The sequence below is a fragment of the Cupressus sempervirens genome, chromosome 4 (assembly GCF_028749045.1).
Source record: "Cupressus sempervirens isolate cs-2001-9-10 chromosome 4, ASM2874904v1, whole genome shotgun sequence".
Lineage (NCBI taxonomy): Eukaryota > Viridiplantae > Streptophyta > Pinopsida > Cupressales > Cupressaceae > Cupressus > Cupressus sempervirens.
The window spans coordinates 790,707,808-790,733,517 of NC_143121.1; the positions used below are offsets into that span (position 1 = coordinate 790,707,808).

At 38.1% G+C, this 25,710-nt stretch overlaps 1 protein-coding gene across 2 annotated transcripts in view; it reads left to right on the plus strand.

Annotated features, from left to right (window-relative positions):
- Nucleotides 1–25,710, plus strand: part of TIC62 (NAD(P)-binding Rossmann-fold superfamily protein) — a 158,752-nt gene that overhangs the window by 51,614 nt on the left and 81,428 nt on the right. For both annotated transcript variants that reach the window (XM_089826901.1, XM_089826903.1), the window contains exons 7-8: nt 16,262–16,334; nt 16,644–16,754. In XM_089826901.1, coding sequence (XP_089683027.1) covers nt 16,262–16,334; nt 16,644–16,754 — 184 coding nt within the window. The remainder of the gene's footprint in view (nt 1–16,261; nt 16,335–16,643; nt 16,755–25,710) is intronic.

Here is a 25,710-nt window from a genome sequence, read left to right on the forward strand (position 1 = left end):
TGTATTTTAAGTAAAAGTATACATTCATGTATGTCGTATTTGAATATACACATGTACGTATATATTTATATACATGTACAAGTACATGTTCGTACCATGGCATCACTATATTAGAGCATGTTTGACTTAACAAGGAAGCTTAAAGATCAACCCAAAGTCATAAAGGTAACAATTGGTCTTAGTTCATTCATTTTATTGTGTTGACCCAATAAGCCAATGGTGATCACTTGATATACCCTTGCTTGCCTAGTCCAATATCCCTTGGCCATGGTAGTTTAGGGCTCATACATGTTAGCTCAATTGTAGGTGGTGCCCTCATGCCCATTTCCCTCTCTGACAATGCTTCCCCCCTTCGTCGCATTCCTGTAAAAATAAATTTACCATGGTAATGACATATTTCGAAATTATTTAATCAAAAGAAAATAACCATTTAGCATAACCATTTTCCATTCATATAACATCATAAAGAATACCAATATTTTAATTCTCATGAACCTTAACAAATAATCAACACTTCAATTTCACATGAAACCATAACAAACAATTAATACTTCATTTTCTTATGAAACCAAAATGAATACCAAATTTAACCAACTCAATTTTGCTTGAAGTCTTAACGACTATATTGAATATTTATAATTAAGAAAAGTTGGGGATGTAACAACCATAGAGTTGGACATGGCCATGACCGCATATGCGATTATAGACTCAGACACAACCATGAATATAGAGACGACTATAGACAGACAAAAAAACAATCACGAAAACAACCACAAACATAGACATGACCACAAGCACAGACACAAACAAGACCACAAACACGACCATAGACTCAAACACAACCATAGACACAAACATGACTGCAAACACAAACATAGAGACAGACACAACCAAAAACATGGCCACAACCACAACCACAACCACAAACATAGTGACAAAATAGTTATGGCCATGGACATGGAGACAAACATGACCATGGCCTTGGGCATGAGCGAAGAATGATCTGATCGTAGAGAATTACTCCAAATATCTTTCCAAGGCTTCTCCCTAATCTCCCTTTGTTGTCCTCAAAGATATTGATGCCAATACTCCCTCCAATCTTGTCATCATGCCATTGAATCACTACTTGAGAATAGTCTAGAACCTCTAAGGTCATTTGCATCTTGTTTGTCTTACGTGGCTGTCATTCTTTCTGAAGAGCAATGACTAGTTCCACAACATGTTGCACAAAAGGAAGAACTACGTACTCAACCAATCGTAGGCCTAGTCCATGAAAAGGATTAGTGGTAGAGCTCATGTCTCCATGCTCAGTCTTGGCAAGTTCCACTCAAATGTCCTCTTCGTCTTTTTGGTTGTCATATTTGATTAGATTTTCCCAATGAGTTGTTGTAGTAGAAAAATTTAGCAGATCGTCATGTGATTGCAGCAACCCTATAATCATGCCTTCATCCTCCTCATTTAATGGATCACCCTCATTGGTGTCATCAACTTTCTGCCACTTGTGCAAATGAGATATTGATTTTTTTCACAATGCTTGAATACATTATTGACCAATTTACATGGAGCCATAGAAGGAACACACTCAAGATTGCAAAAAACCCATAACATAGATATGATAGGTTGGGATATTTCCTCCATCTCTTCAATACATGATATCATAAGGCTCTCCATAGCAACTGGAACCTTAGTATCATGATCTTCCTTGATTGTGACCAAGAAGTAATGAAACATGTCATAGATTAGATCTTGCAACTCGAGATCTAAGAGGAGGTTACTCACTTTGACATTTGCACAATTCTCCAATATTATAAATTTCCTGCCAAAAGGATCACCATAGATGTTATCAAGGCCTTGAAAATCGTCAATGATAAAATGCATTCTCTATCATGGTGTTATCTTAATATGGTGCTCTCATAGTCAACATTCTCAAGATCTCACTTCGACATGTTGCAATTGCCAACTTGATTTCCTTGTCATGGTGTCTCAATATCCTGGGTTGACTTAAGGAATCCTTAATTGAAGAAAGGATTGTGTATATAAATCTTGAAAGTGATTGGTTCCCCTTGTACAAACATACTTCCAATGTATCTAATGAAAGATCAACACCATCACTAAGCTCTTTGCAAATCTTTTGTAGCACATTTAACCACCGTTGTTCATTGCTGTTGGGTGACATAGTGTGATCTCAATCCCCAAAATCTCTTAATCATACCAATTGGTTGGAAAGATCACCAAACTTGATACTACTGTAATGTACCCACGACGTGGTTCCTAGGTACTCATGATCTCAAAACTTGAGATCAAAATGTTCTCCTTCGTATGCGATCACAACTTCCTTTGAAAGGTCAAAGCCTTCTATGGAAATGATGTTCACACACCGACCTTGATGCCAAAGGGTAGTGATGCACATTGTATGGTCCTTATTAGACGATGTATGTCAATCATGAGTCTGTATGGTGCATCCTCAAATTTCACTATTACTCAACCATACTGCCAATTGGGTCCCACAGGTCAACAATTCTTAGCACTAGTTTGTACGAAGATGTTGCAATATGGTGAGTTCATGTGTTGGTTATGACTAGTTGTGTAGGAGCTCTTTGTGGTACAATATCCAATATGTTATACAATACTTTACCAGAAGTAGCTTGTCCTCATCAAACTATGTCACAAGATCGTGAACTCTTGCTCGTGACAAATTATAATGCCAAGGACCAGACAATGGATACTTCAATATCCTATCAATAGTAACTGTAGTGGATAGATAATTGATAGGAAGTAATAGACAACGTAGAGCATTTCAATTTACACGTCAAAACACCCAATTTGTTAATCATTTACTGGCGATCCAAATAAATTCCTTGCATTTTTCATTTTGTCATTTTGACACTAATGATATTGTAAATATTATGGCTATTGCCAGATTATAATGTGGGATTTGTCACTAGGATAAGGTAAGATATTACACACAAATGCGAGTGCACGAGAAATATTGATAGTAAAATAGGAGCAAGAAGGAACACAAATTGTTAATTGCCGATATCCTAGATGCCAACTATTTGGTCACCAAAATAATGACACCAAGACAAATTCCGATTCCAATAATGACAATCCTATAGATTACAAAGCTTCAGACAAGAGCCAAGTGATTAAAGATTAGTCTCCAAATTAAGACATCTAGTAGATCTAGTGCACAACATGAAACATCAGAGTGATATTTCCCCACTACCGGTAGTTGCTGAGGAACAGGTAGAGATACAAAGTGAGCGTGGGAAACCTCCGAACATGAGCTCTTTTGGTAGCCAAGGCAGAGTTGTTTTTCACCGAGTTGCATGCCATGGAGCATTCTATCAGGGAGCTCATGCAACAGGCTAGGTCTCGGACTTTGGAAGCTGTCATAACAGCAGTGGAAGCATTGGCCACGTTTATGCAGACTGGCTGCCATACAGGTTGAGGACTATTAGCGCAAGGTGGATATTTAGAGGAGGGCATGGCCGCTACATGGACAAGTAGTTCTATCATTTCTAGTGGATAGGAACAATCGTCACCTCTCATGGAGGCCCTTGCAGCTATGGAAGTTTCCTTTTGGGGGACCTTCTTGGAACTTCAGCACAAAAAAAGCTTGGCTAAGGCGTGTGGGCTGGAAAGGTAAAATCTCTAACATCAGTGGGAATTAGAAAAAGTTGCCATGGAGGAAGCCTTGAAGATAGAGAAAGCTGAATTGGAAAAAAAGATCGCCACAACAGAAGCAAAGAAGATGGATGCTTTAAGGGTACTGCAAGGTGTTCGGTCAAAACAAAAGACAACTGAACGTGACCTTCAACAACTACGGGGAGCTCCGAGTATAGGGATGTCCTCCCATCCCTTTTCTTGAAGTCAAAGTTCTTTTTGTTGTTTTCATGTTGAGTAGTTGTCTGGAAGACGACTTCTTTTTTTTGGGGGGCGATAGATGTAGTCAGAATAAAGTAATTGTTGTGTCTAGTACTTGTTAAAGCTTAGTTGAGTTGGGTAGTTAGGAGATCAGGGAATGTGTTGGTTGGTTTTCCCAACCAACTGACCCTTCTATAAGTACTTGGAATATTGTCAATGTACTCATGATGTTGTTTTTGGTATTAATAAAGAAGCCATTTCCTCGCCTATTGGTATTGTGGTATTAAAGGTATATTCTGTGTTTTACTTTGTGTATCTCAATTGCATTATTTTGTATGATTTGCATATCTTTGTGAACTTGAGTCCTATTTCCACTCTACAAAGATGAATGTACCTAGTACTTATTCACTAAACAAGCAAACACCAAGTGTAGATACTCAATATGTAAACATATGGTCATGTTGAAGGAGAACGAGATACCCTATAGATCTTGCAAGCAAGCGATTATGACTTTGTTCCTACTTTGCACTAGTATCAAAGGGAAATAATGCATAGCAGCGGTGCAGTACATTATTCACAACATATAATCATATGATATTGCATTTAAATTAAAACATTTGAATGATCATTTACAGTCATTTGAGCACATATCCATTGAAATTAAAAGATAGATATCCATGACCTAAAGGCACAACAATCATGAATCCAAATGAACATCCTCTAGGTATATATAACCCATCATCCAAACCTAAATATACATAAACCTTTTCTCGATTATTCTAAGCATATATTAATGGAAGTAAATAACTGAATTACTCAACAACATATATGGCACAATATATCATAACCGCTGTTGCCGGTAGATTCTATGCTGTAGCTGAGGGTAGAATAGTATCCAAACGGGTGGGTGACGGTTGAGTCACCCCTTCGGGAAAGTATATGTACACCGTTCGGAAGGGACTTTGAATCATCATCAGAATCATTGTAATCATCAGCCGCCTATAAAATCATCCTGATCCACATCCTAATCTCAAATGCGAAGTACACCAGATAAAATCGTAAGGCATCCCCATACATATATGATCAAAATACTACTAACAACATAATCTAACATAAAAGTCAATGCTAGTACATAAAATAGAATCAAGTGCAGTAATCAAATGCATCAGACAGTGTGATCATTGTTTATATCTCAAAGGTACTCACGAAATAAAATCATGATACCATAAAAATATAGGGAACTACTACCACATACCTCAGTGAAACCATCAAACACATCATAAGTCTCATAAGTCAGATATTAAGTGTAATCAGTTTGCTAAAGCAACAATATAAGTCAAATCACCCCAAGGGTGTAGCCCACTTAAGGCTCACAACATAAACACTCAATAGGCCTAAACATCAAGGTCACATCCATCGGCATGATATGTAGAACATAAATGGGAGAGACACTACATCCCGTTTTGCAATGTGGGGCATTAATATAGCGATGACATGAATCAACTCTCTGATTATGAAGTTTCTCCCGTTTTATAATATGAGCACATGTCTGCTCCTGGACTATAATTGTCATTTTATTCATAAAGTATGAATATACTTGATAATCAAATGCATTCACTGTATGAATTTCTCCCACCGACAACCAAATATTAACTGGCCCGATGACCTTCAATATATTTGCACAACTGGCTAATCTAATCTTTCTATAGTATTCTGCTCCAATAGCATTGTTGAATTTGTATTATAGTTGCCGGTCCCTACAAATTTATTACAACTCTAAGACTAGTCCCTTAAACAAATATTATGATTATGTAGTTTGCAGACCAAATGCCACTATTTTAGTTTGAAATGTCCCAAGTACTAAAAATGGACAAAAATACAGAGTACACACAAAATCGGTGATCATTTTAATCACCAGATTGCAGATTGCAACATGATTGGCCTTGCAATGATTGGTATCTGTGTTGGATATGAGGGATACTGATCAATTTGCCAATGGAACACCAGTTGCAATAAGCAAGCATAGATATGATATTTAGATTGAAAACAATATGTTGCAGTAGTGTATATGAGAATTTCGGGTTGGACTATGATTTGATCAGAAGTCAGTAATGGAGCTATGTGATGCTCAATATTGTGTATCTTCGGCAACAACATTGATGTCTTATCAAACAGTTGAGGATGTATTTCGGTTGACACTAAATATTGATGTAGATTACAAATCGAGGATATGAATTCCGATACGTTTATACTTGCAGGTTCTTTATAGGGTTCAATCTCGGTTCTTGCCTCCTCACAAAGAAATGGTACCATTAGTATCATGTATAGGATGAAGTTGTTAGCAAAGGATGGATGATTGATCACAATGGATGGTGAATTTGTTGTTTAAGCCCAGATTGATCAATGCAGATGTCAATATCACAGTATCTCCAGATATCACTGAGTTTTCTCAGAAGGATGTCTACAATAGTATTGTGCCAAGCCTAAGATGTATTATGATGTTGTTGACGATCAATGTGATATCACTTGTAATAGTCACCGCTTGATTTATGGCTGGAACCACTGTTCATTCCACCAATATCGAACTCAATCAAGATATCTCTGTGCAAGGTATGGAGTTGCAATGATGGTGAAGACCAATGATGTATCTGTTAAGAGGATGTGGTCATATGATATCTGTTGTGAATGTCATTGTATGATCTTTGCTATGAATGTTATTATATGAATCTTGTTGATAGTATTGTCGTGCAATTGCAAGTATGAAGTCAAAGGTTGTTTGATGTAATCACTGTGATTTGATGATGAAACTCGCAAGTGATATTAATCTCCAATGTATTTCTGATTTTGATCTGCAAAAGACACTTATTTTGGTTAGTTCAATAAGGCGATAAATTGACTTCACCTTATTCTAGAAACTAATAGACTAGGGAGGATCTCTCACTTTTGAAACTGCTCTCCAATGCTAATTCATTAATTGGAATTGTAAACACAAAAAATGATGTGTTGTGATTGTTGCTAATGAAAATCCAATATACTGATATAAATATGCTATGCTAGGTGCATAATGATTTCAAGTAACCGGTCCCAAAAGTGGGTACCCAAATTCAAATATGAACAGGTCTAACTAAGACAAGGTGGCACTAGTGTGCTCCCTTGAATTGGCCCCCTTGTGTGGCTTATACTCTTGGGGAACTAAAAGAGCTAATAGAAAAGTAAAATAGGTATGGCCTAAAGAGGGGACTTGACATAGTTGCTATCCCCAATCATAGTTCCAAGAATCATGGCGATTCATGATTCACACGATTTGGTGATTCGATTCAAGCCAAATGATTTTTTGTGAATTGGTGAATCGAATCAGCGATAAAGGGTTTATGAAATAAGTTGCTCACTAAATTTCAAGAGTTTTTTAAATTTGCCGATTCGTGGGCGATTCGATTCCGATTCATGGCCGATTTACGATTCGATTCGGCCTTGCCAATTCCAATCCGATTCTGATTCTTGTTACTTTGCCCCCAATATTATTCACCAACCAATATTTGTCTTCAATACCTCCTACAAAATGAACCTCGTATTTCTGTCTTTGTTTACCGTACTGGTAAAGAAATCAACGCATACAGACAATGGAACAGAATAGCAGAATTATATTCGCATGTGCCAGACCATACATTACGCTTCATAATATCAGTAATAGTAGATGATTTACAATGATCCCAGACGGGATATAAATACTATTCGCCGAACCTTCCCGGAGGAGTCCGTCGGCCACAAACATTATGTCCGCTACAAACTATTTACTCGTCGGCTACAAAATACAAAACACCGATGACAATCATTCCGTTGGCTACAGAAACACTGCCGGGACCATCCAGTCGGCTGACACCATCCCCCCCAAAAAGAAAAGTTGTCTCCGAACGACAATTACAAAATATTTGAAACAAATTAACAAACAAAATATATTAACAGAGTGACTACAACAAAAAATCTGCTTCTGTCACATCACTTCCACATTCATCCCGTTAAATCTGTAGCCTCTGCTAACACAATACTGTCTCCTCAAGCTGACCTTGATAGCCACTCGTGCTACTTTCTCTGCTTCCAACACTGGGTCCACTGAGCTAAGTGTTGCTACACTGCCTCCAAATGGATGATCAGCTCCTCTCGAGCTCTCTACGCATCCACCAAGACAACCTCCTGGCCAACACCTACTCCTAGTGCCTCCGGTACACAGAGAGTTCATGCTTGCAGCAACTTCAACTTTTCTCAACTGGTCAGACTCCCACGACTGATATCCGCAACGACTGGGGGTCCAGGGGGCAACGCCCTCGCGGGGTCCTGGGGCAGCGCCCCTCGCCGCCAACACCAAATTAGCACTTCACAACCCACACAGAAATGCACGGAGCACACCATCTTTGTCATTTTTTGCCGATTCTACACTCTTTCTGGCAACCACTGATGCTTCCCCTTCCCTTTGGCATTATTTGTCACTCATTCTGAACAACTTGAATCTGTCGTTCTTTTTTTTTTTTTTTAAGAAAACCCCGCACACCCATCTTCTACACAGACTCAACAATCTCTCCTCCGCAAATGAGAAACAAAACTCCAACAATCTTTCGCTGAAACCACTCCTCCAGCAATGAGAAGCTCAACAATTCTTCCGGCAATGAAAATAGACAGATAGATCATGCTGCGGAAGACCTCCCGCGGAACAGTCCGTGGGAGCTACTCGTGGGACAGTCCGCAGACATCTGCCACGGGACAGTCCGCGGACAGCTACCCGCGGGACATGTCCGCAGGAGCCACCCTCGGGACAATCCGCGGACCTCTGCCGCGGGACAGTCTGCGGGGACTACCCGTGGGACATGTCCGCGGACCTCTGCCGCGGGACAGTCCGTGGACAGCTATCCGCGGGAGCCACCAGCGGGATAGTCCGCGGACAGTTGCATCTGCCCGCGGGACTTTTACTACTTTTTTTTTTTGACAAAAATAAAATAAAATAGAAAGACAGCACCTCAATTTTACCTCCAGGTGTTGCCATTCTGCAATGACGACGAAGTCAGCTGGCCATTCTGTGACAGTGACGGAGTCTTCCTAGCACCATATATTTGCAATTTAAATCCGTTGACTATCGGAGACACTTCATGCTCATCCAATGTCTCCAATTTTATCACCCGATTGTCACCGACCTCCCGAGTCTGATATGGTCCAACCCATCTTGCCTTAAACTTTTCCTGTTTGATTTCATCCCGACCGTCGTACTTGAGTACCAACTGCCCCGGCTGAAACCTACTGAGTTTGTCATGCCACACCTTATGTCTATTCTGTGTTACCTTTGTCGCCCATTGTGCTTGCAGTCGTCGCACATCTAACTTATTTCCTTGCTGTTGGTACCCTTCAAGTAATTTTATGGTGCGATGCGTTCTTTTCCTCCTGTGCGGTCCGTCCACTGTGTACCGAATGGTGAGATCTTTCTTTTTTCTGGGTCTGTATTGTATGTCCTTCCCTTCTTCAGCCGTAACCTCCTTTGCGTCATCTGCTTCTCTGTATTCCTCCGGACACTCATTTTCCTCCTTTTTCTCACCTTCGTCGACCCTTAGCATATTACAACTTGAAAAGAGTTCGTAGTCTTCTATTTGCCAATGGTGAAGGCCATTCACCGAGTCTAGGTCATCATCATTCGATCCTCCGTCTAGTCTCAATATTCCTTCTTCGTCCAGTTCCATTCTCCTCTTTCCTTCGTCGTCATTTCTTTCGTCGTCACTGTCGCCTTCACTTTCTGAGTCTGACGATGCTGCCTCTCACCTACCATTTGTGTGTGCAGGTCAATTATGAATCTTTTGCCTCCGTGCTCCATTGATAGGGTTTTTTCGTTTCCAATCATGTTTTACTTTTGCTTGCACCAACCAAGTCCGTCCGAGAATAGCATCAGATCCTTTTCTTTTCAATGGAATGACCACAAAATCCAATAAAAATGGTTGCGTTCCAATAGTTACCGGTTGTGCTTTCAAGATTCCCAACGGTTTGATCTCGTGCTGGTCTACCGTGAGCAACTGGAATGTAGGTGGCCACAGCGTCAGCTTTCCCAACCTCTTCCAAGTATCCTCCGGCAACACATTCACGCCGAACCCTCTGTCGACAATTGTGTCTGTCAAAACATTTCCCAAAATCCCCATCTCGACGATCGCCGGATGCCGTCCGGAGGTGAGTGCTAGCAGCATTGGGTCTGTTGTCATCACTTCCCTATTGTCCCTTCCTGTGTCCTCCGTTGCTTTCGAAAACGGTGTATGATTCAGAATGGCTGTCCGTAACTGGGGCATTGTGAGAAGGTCATTTATCTTGACCGGTATCTCCGTTTGTAAGATCTGTCGTACAATGTTTTGTTATGTGAAGTTCCTTGCCAAGGTGCCGGTGATGTCCTTCAACTGAGATGTCCCCGCCAACGATGCCTTTGCAATTTTCGCCTGCGTTTCCCCCATTTTTCTCTTTTCCTCTGCTTGCCTCCATGTAATTGCCAGAACCTCCTCTACATCCGTGCCGACAATGATCAAGTTTACTCCAGACTTTGGGCACTTAGCATCTTCATGGTCGCCGGGTTTGCAACATCTGCATAATAATTTCGGTGTGTTTGCCGCTGTACAATCCCGCGCAAAATGACCTCACAAATTACATGCGCGGCATTGAACAATCGGCCGTCCGTTTGCATCATATTGAGTTCGACTTCGGCTCCCATTATTATTGTTATTATTTGTATTGTTGTTATTTTGCCCTCTGTTATTATTCCTGTACCCTCCGGATGTGACACTTGAGCTATTCGTATTTCCGCTACTGCCCGATGGGGAAGCCTCCTGTGTAAGAAGCACCTGTGGAGATCCTCTTGTCTTCATGTTAAAGGGGCACTCCTTTGTCGAATGGCCCATGATTTGACAAATGTCGCAGAATTGGTTCTTTGGACACGATCCCTTAGTATGACCGTCGGTCTTACACTCCGTGCACCACAGCTCACTACTCTTTGTCTCCTTCTGCATGTTTTTAAACTCCTTCATCATGCGGATCATGTCCTTCTGTAAGGCGCAGACCTTCTTGCTACTGCCTTCATCGTCGCTGCTGTCTTCTTCGGCAGGCTCACCGTCATTAGAATCAGATGAGCTAGTGTTCTTCTTCTTCTTTGTTTTCTGCTCACTTTTGAGGTCCAATGCTCTGTTATAAGCTTCCATGTATGACGACGTTGTCACAATTTTCATTTTCCTCTGCAACTTCGAGCGTAGGCCTTCTACGAACCATCTTTTCTGAAGTCCGTCTGCCGGCTTACTTCCCATTTTGTTTATCAAGTCTTTTAATTTCCTGGCATAAACACGGACGGTTTCGTTCTTCCCCTGCTTAGTATTGAAGATCTCTGCTACAATTTCATTATCATCCCGCAACAGTTTAAATTCTGCCAAAAACTCCTTTTTAATGTTATCCCAATTGTTTAGCTTTTGTGGATCTGTATTAGTGAACCAATCAATTGCTATGCCTCGTAGGGTGGTCGGAAATTGCCTCATCCAGTCGTCTTCATCAGTTATCCCATTTGCCTTCCAGATCTTTTCACATGTTTTGCAATGTCGAATGGGATCGACCGTACCATCGCCATTGAACTTCGGCAGTTTCTCTTTTGGTCCCGCCATCACAATTGGTTTCTATAAACAGGCGTTGCTCGGTCCTGCAACACTGGCGCTCTTCACTCCCACATCGGCGGTTTGCACTTCCACACCGACAGTCTGTACTCCCACACCGGCAGTCTGCACTCCCACATCGGCGGACTGGTCTCCCACATCGGAGGTCTGCACTCCCACATCGGCGGTTTGCACTCCCACACCGGCAGACTGCTCTCCCACATCGGAGGTCTGCACTCCCACACCGGCGTTCTGCACTTCCACACCGGAGGTCTGCACTCCCACACCGGCAGATTGCTCTCCCACATCGGCAGACTGCTCTCCCACACCGGAGGTGTCGACCGCTGTGAACCTTGGTGAAGAAGAAGGATCTTCTGAAGTTGTTTCCCGTGGAAGTCTATCCCGGACGAAGAGGTCACTCCACGCTCGTGCTCCCTCGGCACTGCAAGCCGTGCGAGTTGATGCTCTTCCGTTTGAATTTTCTTCCCTCGGCGAACACAAATTCCAAAACTCCTCCCGTGCTTCTTCCACCAATTCCACCTGCTGCCGAGTCTCCAACAATTCTTCGGCGCTCTAGTTTCCGTTGGCAATCTTCTGAAATCTCCGTTGGCGTTCGACTTGCTGTGCCAGAATTAAATTCTCTTGCGCAGTACGGATTCCATCTTTTCCCTTGACCTTATTCCCATCCTTGTTAAGTTGATTTGGCATTAATCTTCATTCCTCCCACCTTCTAGGTTCATAAGGCAACGACGCCAAATGTTAACCGTACTGGTAAAGAAATCAACGCATACAGACAATGGAACAGAATAGCAGAATTATATTCGCATATGCCAGACCATACATTACGCTTCATAATATCAGTAATAGTAGATGATTTACAATGATCCCAGACAGGATATAAATACTGTCCGCCGAACCTTCCCGGAGGAGTCCGTCGGCCACAAACATTATGTCCGCTACAAAATATTTACCCGTCGGCTACAAAATACAAAACACCGACAACAATCATACCGTCGGCTACAGAAACACCGCCGGGACTATCCAGTCGGCTGACAGTCTTAAGCTGAATGATTCAAATCTTAAATTTAGTGAGACAACATTCCAATATTGATTTTGTAACGAAAGTTGGATAGACACACATATAGCTCACATTCATAAATTGGATCTCTTTATCAAAATGGAAAATAGAGTATTTGAATCACAATATTGGCAAGTATCTTGATAAATAGTACAAATATGTCACTCAGACTCACAAATTTGGGAAAAGGCTAGCATACTAGGAAGGATCTTACACCTCTGAAATGGTAACCTTAGAGGACCAATCCTGAATTGGAATTACAAGTAGTAAAACATGAGATGATCCATGATGATACAAATGCTCCAAGGAAGCCGGATATATATGAGCTTCACGCTTCCTTGAACAAGGAAGTTGGCTTCATTATTAATTCAAATGATTGGCTTGAACAGTGGTGCCAAAGTGCTAAAGGCCCACAAGTTATGAATAGAACAGGGCTAAAATATTAAATAATTTCTTAAAAAATGGATATTATAAAGCTTAGTTGGTCTCGGTGAGCATTGTGATACTTTCCAATTTGATTTTCAGCTTCTTGGGAGTTCCTCAGTTCTTGGCATAGTTGGAAACTCGCCAAAGCCAAAAACTCACCAAAGCCTGAAAAATAAATTCGGGGAAAACTAGGCCAGTTTTCAGCAAAAACTCGGTAACTAAAAAATTGCTTGTATTTAATTAGAGAAGCATTTTTTTTTGCAAAATTCAATGAGAGAATGCATCCAATGAGCCAATAAATGAGAACAAAAAAGAGATAAGCTTAGTCTAGATATATTTAAACACAACATGGGTACAAAGTTGCATTCTCTTGAGGAATATTGATGGTTTTAAGAAAAACAGTAAATAAAATATGTAAAACGAAAAGCAAATACATCATTCCAATTACATCTTCCCCTTCCCAGATCTAGTAAAACTAAGGGGGAGGTAGAACTATAGGGTCTAGTCCTAGAAGTTTGCATTGGGCATGAGTGCGCCTCCTTGCTTGGTATGTTTGACTAAGTCTGTGGCTTGTCCTTCATCTTGGATGTAGATCTGCCTCTAGCTTCTCTTGGCACTAGTAATGACTACTTTTGTAACTCAATGTCATCCAGAGTGAAATGTGCTTCAAACCTTCCTCAAATCTTCTTCAAATTGATATAAACGAGTCATGCAAGTTTTTTGAAGACTATTTCTCCCCTCTCAACAAATACAAGTGAAGAATTGAGAAATGAAATTAATTTGGGTCCTTTTTTGCTTTTAAGTGTCGCTATAAAACTACGACCAAGTTTTTAACAAAAACTTGTTGCGTTTTTGGCAAAAACCGACAAGTACTCACCAAGTATTTGCCATAAATTCAGCAAGTTTTGAGCACCAGTAAAAGTCATAAAAGCTCGCCAAGCTAGAAAACTTGGCCAGTTTTTGAAACTCAGAGAGTACTCTGCCAGTAGTACATCTATGGTTTTTGGAGCAGAATGCTATTTTTAGCAAGTCCTCTGGTTGCTTTGAATCATTGTCTTAAGATTGCTTTGGCATGATCAGAATTGCATTCTGCATCATTTTTGTACTTTTCACAATAGAACTAAGCTACTAAGTTATTAATTAGTTATTAAGTTGTTAGTGTTATAATATTAAAAAGGACAATTTAGTGTTATAGTTATTAAAAAGGTGTTATGTTGTGTTTCAAGTTGGACACCTAAGGAAACGAGCCTTTTGCATAGGAGAATATTATTTCTCAAAAGACTTAGTTTGGAGGGTAGTAATGAAATTACTATTTCAAAATTATTTTTCCCTAGAAGAATTATAAAAGGGGGTCTAGGGTGCATTTGCAAGATCAGCCAGAATATGTTATTTGTTTTTGCTGTTGACGAGAACCTAAAATCTTATGAAGCTTCTTGAGGGCGGAAAGCTTCTTCGAGTTACTAGTTTTGGTGATGAAAGCTCCCCTAGCCTGTTTTGGAAATTGTATTTAGGGATTACAGTAGTGCTGTAAGTGTAGTATTTTCCAATTTCCTTCATAATGAAGATTTCTGCAATGCTTAGAGTTGCAAGTTTTGATTGTTGTTTGTATTATACTTCAAAATTTTTGAAGTATTTTTCAAGGTGGTATTTTAGGGTTTCTTGCTGGTTGTACTACTCATCTGTTGCAGGCCATATCATTTGTTTGGTTAGGTAAAATTCATAATCAATATGTGTTACATTTTCATTGATTGTGGAGGTTATTTCTATGCAGGCCTTCATGCAGGATAATATTGTTATGTTAGTGAATGTCCATTGTCTGGGGTGTGGGAATTTCTAAGTGAGGCACTACACCTTTTGTAGTTTATGATTAGTGGTGCCTAGTATTCTGGAGACTAGTTGCACGGATTTTTGGGTGGACTTCAGATGTTTACATGCTTTTGGGGGGTCTGTACAACCTAGGGGACTTCTTGTATGTATTTTCAGCGTGTCAACTAACCTGCACACGACGTTTCCATTGATCAAATATAAATATCTTTCCTCTAGTGCACTTTGGTGAAGATTGGATGTATCTTGAGGTTTCTTTCAGCCTAGTGCATTACCTTTTCTATCTCATTGTTCAAATTAATTTTACAATCGTGGACACTGTATGCTTCACCTTCACCATCCTGGGATATGGGTGATCAAAAAGTGGAAAGGCTATTGCACTGCCTCCTGTTTACAGTTGATGAAATGAAAAAATGAAAAATCCTAGATGTACCTGTTACATTTGAATATATGATCTCATAAGAAATTGATTGATCTTTTCTTGGTAGAATCTATTTGTTGCAACTTTGTGTGAAATTGACTTTGCTCTATCACATTTTATGTCAATTATGTTTAGAGGTCTTTAGTCTTGATTATAATAATGTTAGAACAGTATTTAGATGACAAATAATATTTAGATTATAATTACCTGATAGGTCTTCACTTTCAGTGTTGACAATACTATGCTTTTTGGAGAACCATTATTTTATCAATAAGATTTACTTCAATAAAAAAGAATCTATGCCAACCAGCAAACATCATCTATATTTTATTCACGACAGTGGATCACCAATTTTAGATTTCATGGATTTAGTTTTAGAGCAGGTTCTGAATATTATCATTTCCCCTGGAATTTCTTATTCCTGAATCTTGTGGATTCAATTTCCATGATTTGCCTGTATCATTTAAAGCTGTCATTATATTTTTCATAAAATGCTTTAAACTGGCTATGATCTGGAACAAAATTGTTTAATGTGATTCATTTTCAGTGGCGTGCTTCTCTTGGATTTTATTTTTGGAAGTACATAATTTTGGGTTCCCAGTTTTGTGACTTTTGTTTAATTCTAGGAGTTGTATTTTTAAGCTGGACTTTATTTGTTTTATCACCATCTTGTCTAAACAACATTCATGATACTTCTTTAACATTCTGAATTTAGTTCCTTGAGGGTGGTCTTCTTCACCCACAGCATTTAAGATATTTCAATCATTGCATTTCAGTGTTGTAATTAGGCCTTGCATTGACTTGAGCTCTCTTTGGGATGTAATCTATCAGTTTTTATGAAACTGTACCCTTTTCCTTTGAGAGATGGTATTTTCCTCCAAATTGGAACAACTGGCAGATGATTCTGTCCTGAGCATCTCTTGAGACAGCATAGCTGAGATTACACTCAACGCAAATTCTTGAACACCTCACATTAAACTTTTTTGTCTTTTACAGCCTTTTTTGGGGTGTTCTTGTATGGAAAAGAAAGGCGGAAGAAGCATTGATTAATAGTGGCCTTCCATATAGTGTGAGTGCCAGCAACAAGAAATTTAGCACAGCTCTTTTATTCTGTATTGAAGTAGCTTTTAAAAATTCAAGCTTAGTATGCTACCTATTATAAAAATAAGGGAAAAATGACCCCAAGCATTAGTCTTTAGTTTTGTATCAATAAATCCAATTCAACACTAAAGGGTTGAATTGAAGATGAAGATCATTAATTGAAAATGCTACAGAAATAATTTGTATGTTATTTCAAAGGCTTTCATGAATAAAGGAGCTGCAGGTTTTATTAATAATACAAGTTACAAACTCAGTTTTCTTTATTGATGATTTTCAGATTGTTAGACCTGGTGGGATGGAACGACCAACAGATACTTATAAGGAGACCCATAATCTTGTTCTTGCCGGCAAAGACACATATTTTGGTGGCCAGGTGTCAAACTTGCAGGTGATTTTATCTGAAGTCAACAACTTTCAATGCTAATATGAATTTAAATCATGAAAGTTTGGAGGATAGGAGGTTGGCTTGAGCATGAGTACTTTTCTTTAACTATTTAAATCCTTATATTTCACAAATTTATATTCACTTCATTTATTTCTATCTCGTTTCATCTACCACAAAATTATGATAGTGTTTAGTATGTATCTACCTCCCTATCTATCTATTCATATGCACTAAAGGAATGAAGCTGAGCAATCATCCAGCTTGTGAGCAGTAGAATTACAACAAGATTGTGTGTATGAGAACCATGACTCCTCCAAAGTAGCATGCATAGATCGCTATTGGTATGGATTCTCTATAACATTCTATGATGCATGCTTTTGGCATTAATATTCCTTTAATGATTATCAAATTATTAGTTAAAGACTTCACAAATTATTTGTGACAAGATAATATTAATGTGCATCTAGGTCTATATTTCTTATATGAGTTCTACATTTTGTATGTATTACAATCTCTACCTTTTGAGATACAAATGTAGCTGGAAATCCTGTGTTTTTTCCCCTAATTTTATCTTGAAACCCTGCTATTTTACTATCTGTCATGGTTGAACATTGCTTTGAAATATCAAAATCATTAACAATTAGTGACTCATACACCATAAAGGAACTTGAAAATCTATTGTTTGACAAACCAAAATCTCGCATCTAGTGTTTAGAATGGTGTCGGCCACAAAAGAACAATAAATTATAAAATATTTTCAAATGTACTTTTGGCCCTTATTTATTATAAAATAAGTGCAATTAAAAGGGGACAGACGACTGTCCCTAGGATATTTAATGGATGCCATTGTCATTCCTAGACTTCTTTGTTCTATCTAGCCATGCCATAGAATTCCTTGTGTTTTAAAGATATTTTGGTATGTTAGGGCCAATGCTTTTTTGATTGGGAGCAGTGGAGGGAGGGATGTTTCTTAGGTGTCCCCAAGTCCCCATGTTGAAACATGTAGCTTCAGTTCAGACAATTGCGCTGATCATATGAGAATATACTCATGTATATATACATGTCGATACGTGTTGAATATCGATATGTATATATATGCATGAATATAATCTGCATTATTTATGGTGATCGCAGCATTTAGAACTGGCTTTGCATATAATGATTGTGTTATGTCTAAGAATGATTTCAGTAATGATCGTATTTATATAAATCATGATCGATTGCAATGGACTTAGTTAAGTCTTGAATTAATTAGTTTTGTTATGACTAATCAATTGGGTGTGACCATACCACTGATTGGGTGTATCGGTGAATGGTCATGTCTCCTCTGGACACATGTACATTCACCCATATACCCGACCACCCTTGTATAAACATTGTATGCCGCCCGATATTGTTTGCATAGAAATTGATTAATGCGGGCAGATCGGAGGCAGTACAAACATCGAACTTGAAGGAACTATTATATCATATTTGCATTGAAATTATATATATTGTGCAGCACATTGAATCCTTCATTTGCAGTGACTATACCTGAAATAAAAACATACATACTTCAGTACTGTAAGAGAAATCTGTAACTAAGCTTTAATGGTATCAGAGCAAGGCTGAGGAAAGATCGCACTAAGTTTATAAGGATCAGATTTCACTTTAAATAACTGTCCACTGTCTCTACAAAGATGGCAAACCTACTGAGATTTGAACATCACTTGGAAGTGCCAATAACTTCGAATCCTGGAAACTTCGTATAGTGATGTTAAAAGAAAACAAAGTGGAATCATTTGTAAGAGAGGACAAAGAGGAACCTAAAGATGATTCTGAGAAATCAGAATGGATCGAGAAATATGAAAGGCTATGAAATAATTGTGGATGTTGTTCGAGACCACATAGTACCTATTGTGGCAAAACATATAACAGCATATTGTATGTTCCGAGCTCTTGAAAATGCATTTATAATCAATAATATAGGTAGAAAACTTACTCTTAAAAGGCGAATGAATAATGTAAGCATGAATAAAGGAGAAACTATAAACGCTTTCTTCATGAGAATCACAGATTTGAGAGATCAATTATCTGCACTTGGTTATGAGATTGAAAATCAAGAATTATCCATAATAGCATTAGGACTTCCAAATTCCTGGGAATTTTTTGTACAAGCGCTAGGTCTAAAATCCCTAAATTGGATTGTTTAAGATAAGATTGTCTTCAAGAAGAATCGAGATTAATGATTAAGGGAAAACACAAAACCCTAGATGAAGATGTTCAAGTTCTTAATAGAATTTCTCATAAGAAGGGAAAGAAGGGAAAAAAAACAAAAGGAAAAGAAACTTTCTGTAATGATCCCATCTTTTGGCCTTCATGTTCTCCAAAGTCTAAGTGGAGGATAAGAAAAAATTAAATTAATTTCTTATAAAGTCATTCAATTTAAAGGTGACTTTGTATTTAATTAATTTAATTATTAATTACAAGGGAGTAGCTTCTAGGGTATGTATTAATTATTAGAAGGACGGAAGCCTCTCGATTTAATTAATTATTTCCAGGGAGGAGTTTTTAGGGTATGCATTAATTATTGGAAGGAGGAAGCTTCTAGCCCTTGCAACATTTTCAGCATTAATATAATTTCAGCCTTGGTTCAGCGTTTGGGCATTCCTGGGTGTCCATTACAGTGGTATCAGAGGTATAAGTCCTGCCATCCTGTGGAGATCATATTGATAGCCGGATAAAGATGTATATTAGTCTAGATCAAGATGTGATGTTCAGACAGTTATTGGGTACATTAGAGAAGAGGCAACGTATGCAACAGGAGCAGAATAGGCGAATGGATATGATGTTGCAGCTTATGGCTAGATAGATGGGCATCAACATTGATTATTTGTATGTTGCTCCAGAGCATAAGGTAATTGATTTCTCAGGTGGGATCGAGACAGATATAGAGCCAGCCAACTATGATGTTGGTGATGTGGGCATTTCGACAAAGTCAGTAGAGACATGCGTGCAAAGTGAGGAGACCACATATGAAGCCTTGTCAGGGGATGATGACGTAGCAATAGTGGAATTAGGAGAATGCGAGGATACTATCATATCAGCAGCCACTTCTATGTCAGTTGAAGCATCCAATGAGGAGTTTAATGGTATAAATGCAGTCGTTGATGTATTTTCTAATGAAGCCACACATGTTAATGATTATGAGTTTTCATCAACTACAAATTCAGTTCAGTTTTCTGTTGCAGCAGTTAATGTTGTTCCTATGTCCATATATTTCGATGCGGCAACACCTATTGTTGATACAGTTAGCATGAGTACATATGGTTCACCTACAACTACATCTTTTTCAATGCATGATGGTGATAATATGCATTCCAGTCCAATATATATTATGTGGATGGATAAAGGGAAGAAGACGTTTCATAGATCTTCTATGGAGTTGCCTTATGGTGACATTCTGACTTCATCAGCACAAGTTTTGAATGCTAGGCTACAGGGGTTGGTCCTGATGATGCGGGTTTGCAGTTGGTTTAACTTCCATATGGATATCACATATTGGGATCTAGGTGGAGGTTGGAGTCCATTATGTTAATTGCTTGAGGACAAGCAATTTCAAGGAGGGCGGATTTGTAATGATCCCATCTTTTGGCCTTCACGTTCTCCAAAGTCTAAGTGGAGGATAAGAAAAAATTAAATTAATTTCTTATAAAGTCATTCAATTTAAAGGTGACTTTGTATTTAATTAATTTAATTATTAATTACAAGGGAGTAGCTTCTAGGGTATGTATTAATTATTGGAAGGACGGAAGCCTATAATGGACACCTAGGAATGCCCAAAAGCTGAATCAACTGCTGAAATTATATTAATTCTAAAAATGCTACAATCAAGTACAAAGAGATGTATTCCAAAGGCCAAACCCTAAGGGAATGATGTCTAGGATGTTACAACAGAGAATGAACGTCCTCTATTGCCAAAAAAGGAGTGTGATTCACACATCCAAGCTCTTATCAAATGCAAGTCATAATCATCCGATACAATAATCCCATCCTCAACAATGAAACTTTCAGCCCTATTTATCCTTTTCTTCATCCTTTTGGAAGGAACTAAAACATTAATTAATTGCAAGGGCTAGAAGCTTCTTCCTTCCAATAATTAATGCATACCCTAAAAACTCCTCCCTGGAAATAATTAATTAAATCGAGAGGCTTCCATCCTTCCAATAATTAATACATACCCTAGAAGCTACTCCCTTGTAATTAATAATTAAATTAATTAAATACAAAGTCACCTTTAAATTGAATGACTTTATAAGAAATAAATTTAATTTTTTCTTATCCTCCACTTAGACTTTGGAGAACGTGAAGGCCAAAAGATGGGATCATTACAAAGCCTCTCGATTTAATTAATTATTTTCAGGGAGGAGTTTTTAGGGTATGCATTAATTATTGGAAGGAGGAAGCTTCTAGCCCTTGCAATTAATTAATGTTTTAGTTCCTTTCAGAAGGATGAAGAAAAGGATAAATAGGGCTGAAAGTCTCATTGTTGAGGAGGGGATTATTGTATTGGATGATTATACCTTGCATTTGATAACAGCTTGGATGTGTGAATCACACTCTTTTTTGGCAATAGGGGATATTCATTCTCTGTTGTAACTTTCTAGACGACATTCCCTTAGGGTTTGGCCTTTGGAATACATCTCTTTGTAATTGATTGCAACATTTTCAGCATTAATATAATTTCAGCCTTGGTTCAGCTTTTGGGCATTCCTGGGTGTCCATTACACTTTCATTGAAAAGGACAATCCAATCAGAAGAAAGACTTGTCCAAAATTCAATATTTTAGATGTGATCTATTTGGACATTATGCAATAAATTGTCCCGATCGATCTAGACCTCAAGCATCTTTTGCAAAATTTGAAAAGTCAAATGAAGGCAATGAATCTGAGAAATATGCCTTTTATTCAGCATTGTCCAGCTAGATATCAACCAAATCTAATACATGGATAGTTGACAGTGGATCCTCAAGACACATCACTAGATATCAAGATAACCTAGAAAGCATGCAAATAGAAATAGATGAAGAAGTTACAATTGGTGATGATTCTGCACATTCCGTAAAAGGAATTGGGACCTACACCATAAAATTGAAATTTGGAAGTTCTATTCAACATTTTGGAGTTCTTTATTTCTAGGTATTAAGAGAAATTTAATATCTATATCTGCACTTGAAGATGATGGTTATAGAATTGCATTCATGGGAGGTAAAGTACTAGCATGGCCTAAAAGTTCAACCATAAAGAAGGCTCTAACAATAGGAGTACGACAAGGATTTTTATATGAGCTATGTGCTAAGACAAACCTTGCACTTGTACATGAGACCTCAGATTCAAATGAAATATGGCATAGAAGACTAGGTCATATCAACTTCTGTGCCCTAATATCAATGCAGAAGTTAGTAACCAGAATGCCCAAGTTAAGCCATATTCACAATGAATCATGTAAAGGTTGTGCCTTAGGGAAAAATACCAAAAAGCCATTTCCTCATAGTTTGAGCAAAACTAAAGAAGTGTTGGAACTAGTACATTCTGATCTATGTGGACCCATGTCTTTACCATCTATAGGAGGGTTCTTGTACTATGTGATATTTGTTGACAATTTTTCAAAGAAGACTTGGATATACTTCCTTAAATGCAAATAATTTGAAGAGATTCAAAATTCAAAACTATCATTGAGAACTCCTTCAGTAAGAACATTAAAGTTCTGAGAACAACTAATGAGAAAGAGTATACTTCTGAAATATTCAAAGAGTTCTGCAAACTCACTGGGATTAAGAGGGAATTCACAGTCCCCTACGATCCTCAACAAAATGGGGTTGCTGAAAGGAAGAACAAAACTATTGTAGAAGCTGCTTGGGCTATGATTTTTGATCAAAGTTTGAGTATGTCCTTCTGGGTTGAAGCATTCAACACAACAGTCTATATTCAAAATAGATATCCTCACTTATATTTGGATAATAAGACTCCTGAAGAAGCATTTTTTGGAAATAAACTTGACATTAGTCACTTTAGGATATTTGGATGTTCTGTATATGTTCATGTACCTAAGGAGAAGAGGACAAAGTTAGAAACTTCCGGAAGAGAGGATACCCTTATTGGTTTTAGTGAAATAGTAAAAGGATATAGAGTCTACATACTAGGACAAAAGCAAATAGAACTAAGTAGAGATGTCATTTTTGAGGAAGACATTGCTTTTAGAAGAGCCAAAACTTCTGATGAACTAGATACATTTGATTTATCTCAAGAAGAGGCTCTTGCTCCTGAGATTTAGAGGGAGTACCTGAAGAGACTTCAATTGAAACTGAAATCCATCCCGAGACTCAAGAAGAGAGTCTTGACCACTCTAAAAGGCCACTTTGGGCAAGGAAAATAATACAAGAAGGAGATGGACTCGCAATACCTTCAAGAACTTTCTAAGAAAGCAAGAGACCTAGAAAATTGACATACAATGCTTTCATGTGTGAGGGTCCGAACCTTGAACCTTCAAGTACTTCTGAAGCACTTAAACATCAAGCTTGGAAAGATGCCAATGTGGAAGAATACCAGTCTATATTAAAAAATGATGTTTGGGACATAGTTCCGAAACCTAAGTAAAAATCTGTTGTGTCTTCAAAATGGCTCTTCAAAGTGAAGTATGCTGCAGATGGCAGCATTGAAAAACATAAAGCTCGTTTTGTGGCTAGAGGTTTTTCTCAAAAGGAAGGAATCAAATTTGAAGAAACTTTTGCACCAGTTGCTTGGTACACCTTTGTTAGAGTTGTAATAGCTATCGCAGTTGCCAAAGGTTGGAAAATACATCAAATGGATGTAAAAACTGCTTTTCTTAATGGGAAAATCGAAGAAGAAGTATACCTAGAACAACCATAAGGGTTTGTGACACGTGATGCTGCCTCTTATGTATGTAAATTGAAGAAGGCTCTATGTGGACTCAAACAGGCTCCTCGAGCCTGATATGAAAGGATTGACAAATACCTTTTAACTCCCTAATTCACCAAGAACGTGGCTGATGCAAATCTCTACTTTGAGGTAATTAAAGATGATATGTTAATTCTAATTCTCTATGTGGATGATCTTCTGATTATAGGGGAAGAACATCTCATTAATCAGTGTAAGAAAGATTTGGTTTTTGAATTCGAAATGAAGAACTTAGAAATTCTTCATTACTTTCTTGGTTTGGAAGTACGTCAGAATTTTGGGAATATCTTTGTACATCAAAAGAAGTATACTATTGATATTTTGAAAAGATTTGGAATGTGGGACTGTCAAACTATGTCTACACCTATGAAAACAAATTTACACAAGCTAAAGGAAGCAAGTGCTGAATCCAGATTAGTTGATCCTACTTTATACAGACAGATAATTGGGTCTCTGATGTATCTTGTAAATACTCGACCTGACATCTGCTATGTTGTTAATGCATTGAGTTAGTTCATGTGTAAACCTTGTGAGATTCATCTTGTTTCTTTGGACCATATGTTAAGGTATCTTCAAGGTACTATTGGGTATGAACTTAAATATGAGAATACCAGCTTCAAATTACTTGGATTTACTGATTCCGATTGGGCGGGAAGTGTGAAAGACCGAAAAAGCATACCAGGATGTTGTTTCAGCTTAGGATCAGCTATGATCTCTTGGATTTGCAAAAAGCAAGCTTCTGTTGCTCAAAGTTCTACTGAGACAGAGTACATTGCAGCAGCAATGGGTGTGGCTTCAGAAGTTGCTGTCTAACTTGTTTGGTGAGCCTATGAAACCTACCACTATTTATTGTGATAACCAAAGTTGTATCAAGTTATCCATGAATCTGGTATTTCATGACAGATCCAAGCATATAGAAATTCCTTACCACTATGTAAGAGACATGGCGGAAAGAAGAGCTATTCATTTAGAGTATATCAATACAGCTGATCAAACAACTGACATTCTTACCAAGGAACTTCCTAAAGTTAAGGTTGATCATTTCAAAAAGAAACTTGGCTTGGTTAAAATATAAGTTAATGAGATTGACTCTCACCTTGAAAATTTGTTCTAATTAATAAAGATGTTTAAAATGTACACTCTTTTGTCATATGTGGGACTCTATGACTCATGGGCCTACCCTATGTTTAGTATTAAAAGGAGACAATCTTTAATATTGGAATGTTGACGCTAATAATATAAGGTGACGACTTTAAATTATTAGATTACTATTATGATGAATATTATGTGACTTGATATTCTTGGAAAAATCATAATAGTTAAAAGAGCATAATTGATGGATATCATGTGACTTGATATCTATTGAAGATCAATATGTTCAAACTCATGGTGGATATTATGTGACTTAATATCTATGGATATGCCATGGAGGATATCATGAGGCTTGATATTTGTGTACAGTCAAAATTGAAAGAATATCATGAGACTTGATTTTCTTAAAATATCTAGAGGATATTACGTCTCATAATGAGAAGAACTCATATGCACTTTGTCTTCCCTAGCTAAGAGGGAGTGTTGAAATATGTAGCTTTAGTTCAGATAATTGTGCTGATCATATTAGAATATACTCATGTATATATACATGTCGATATGTGTTGAATATTGATATGTATATATGCATGGATATAATCTATATTATTTAGGGTGATCGCAGCATTCAGAATTGACTGTGCATATAATGATTGTGTTATATTGGAGAATGATCTTAGTAATGATCGTATTTATACGGATCATGATCGATTGCGATGGACTTCATTAAGTCTTGAATTAATTAATTTTATTATGACTAATTAATAGGGTGTGACCATACCACTGATCGGGTGTATCGGTGAATGGGCATGCCACTGATTTTGGAGACATGCCCATTTGCCCATATACCTGACGACCCTTGTATAAACATCGTATCCCACCCGATATTGTTTGCATACAAATTGATTAACGTG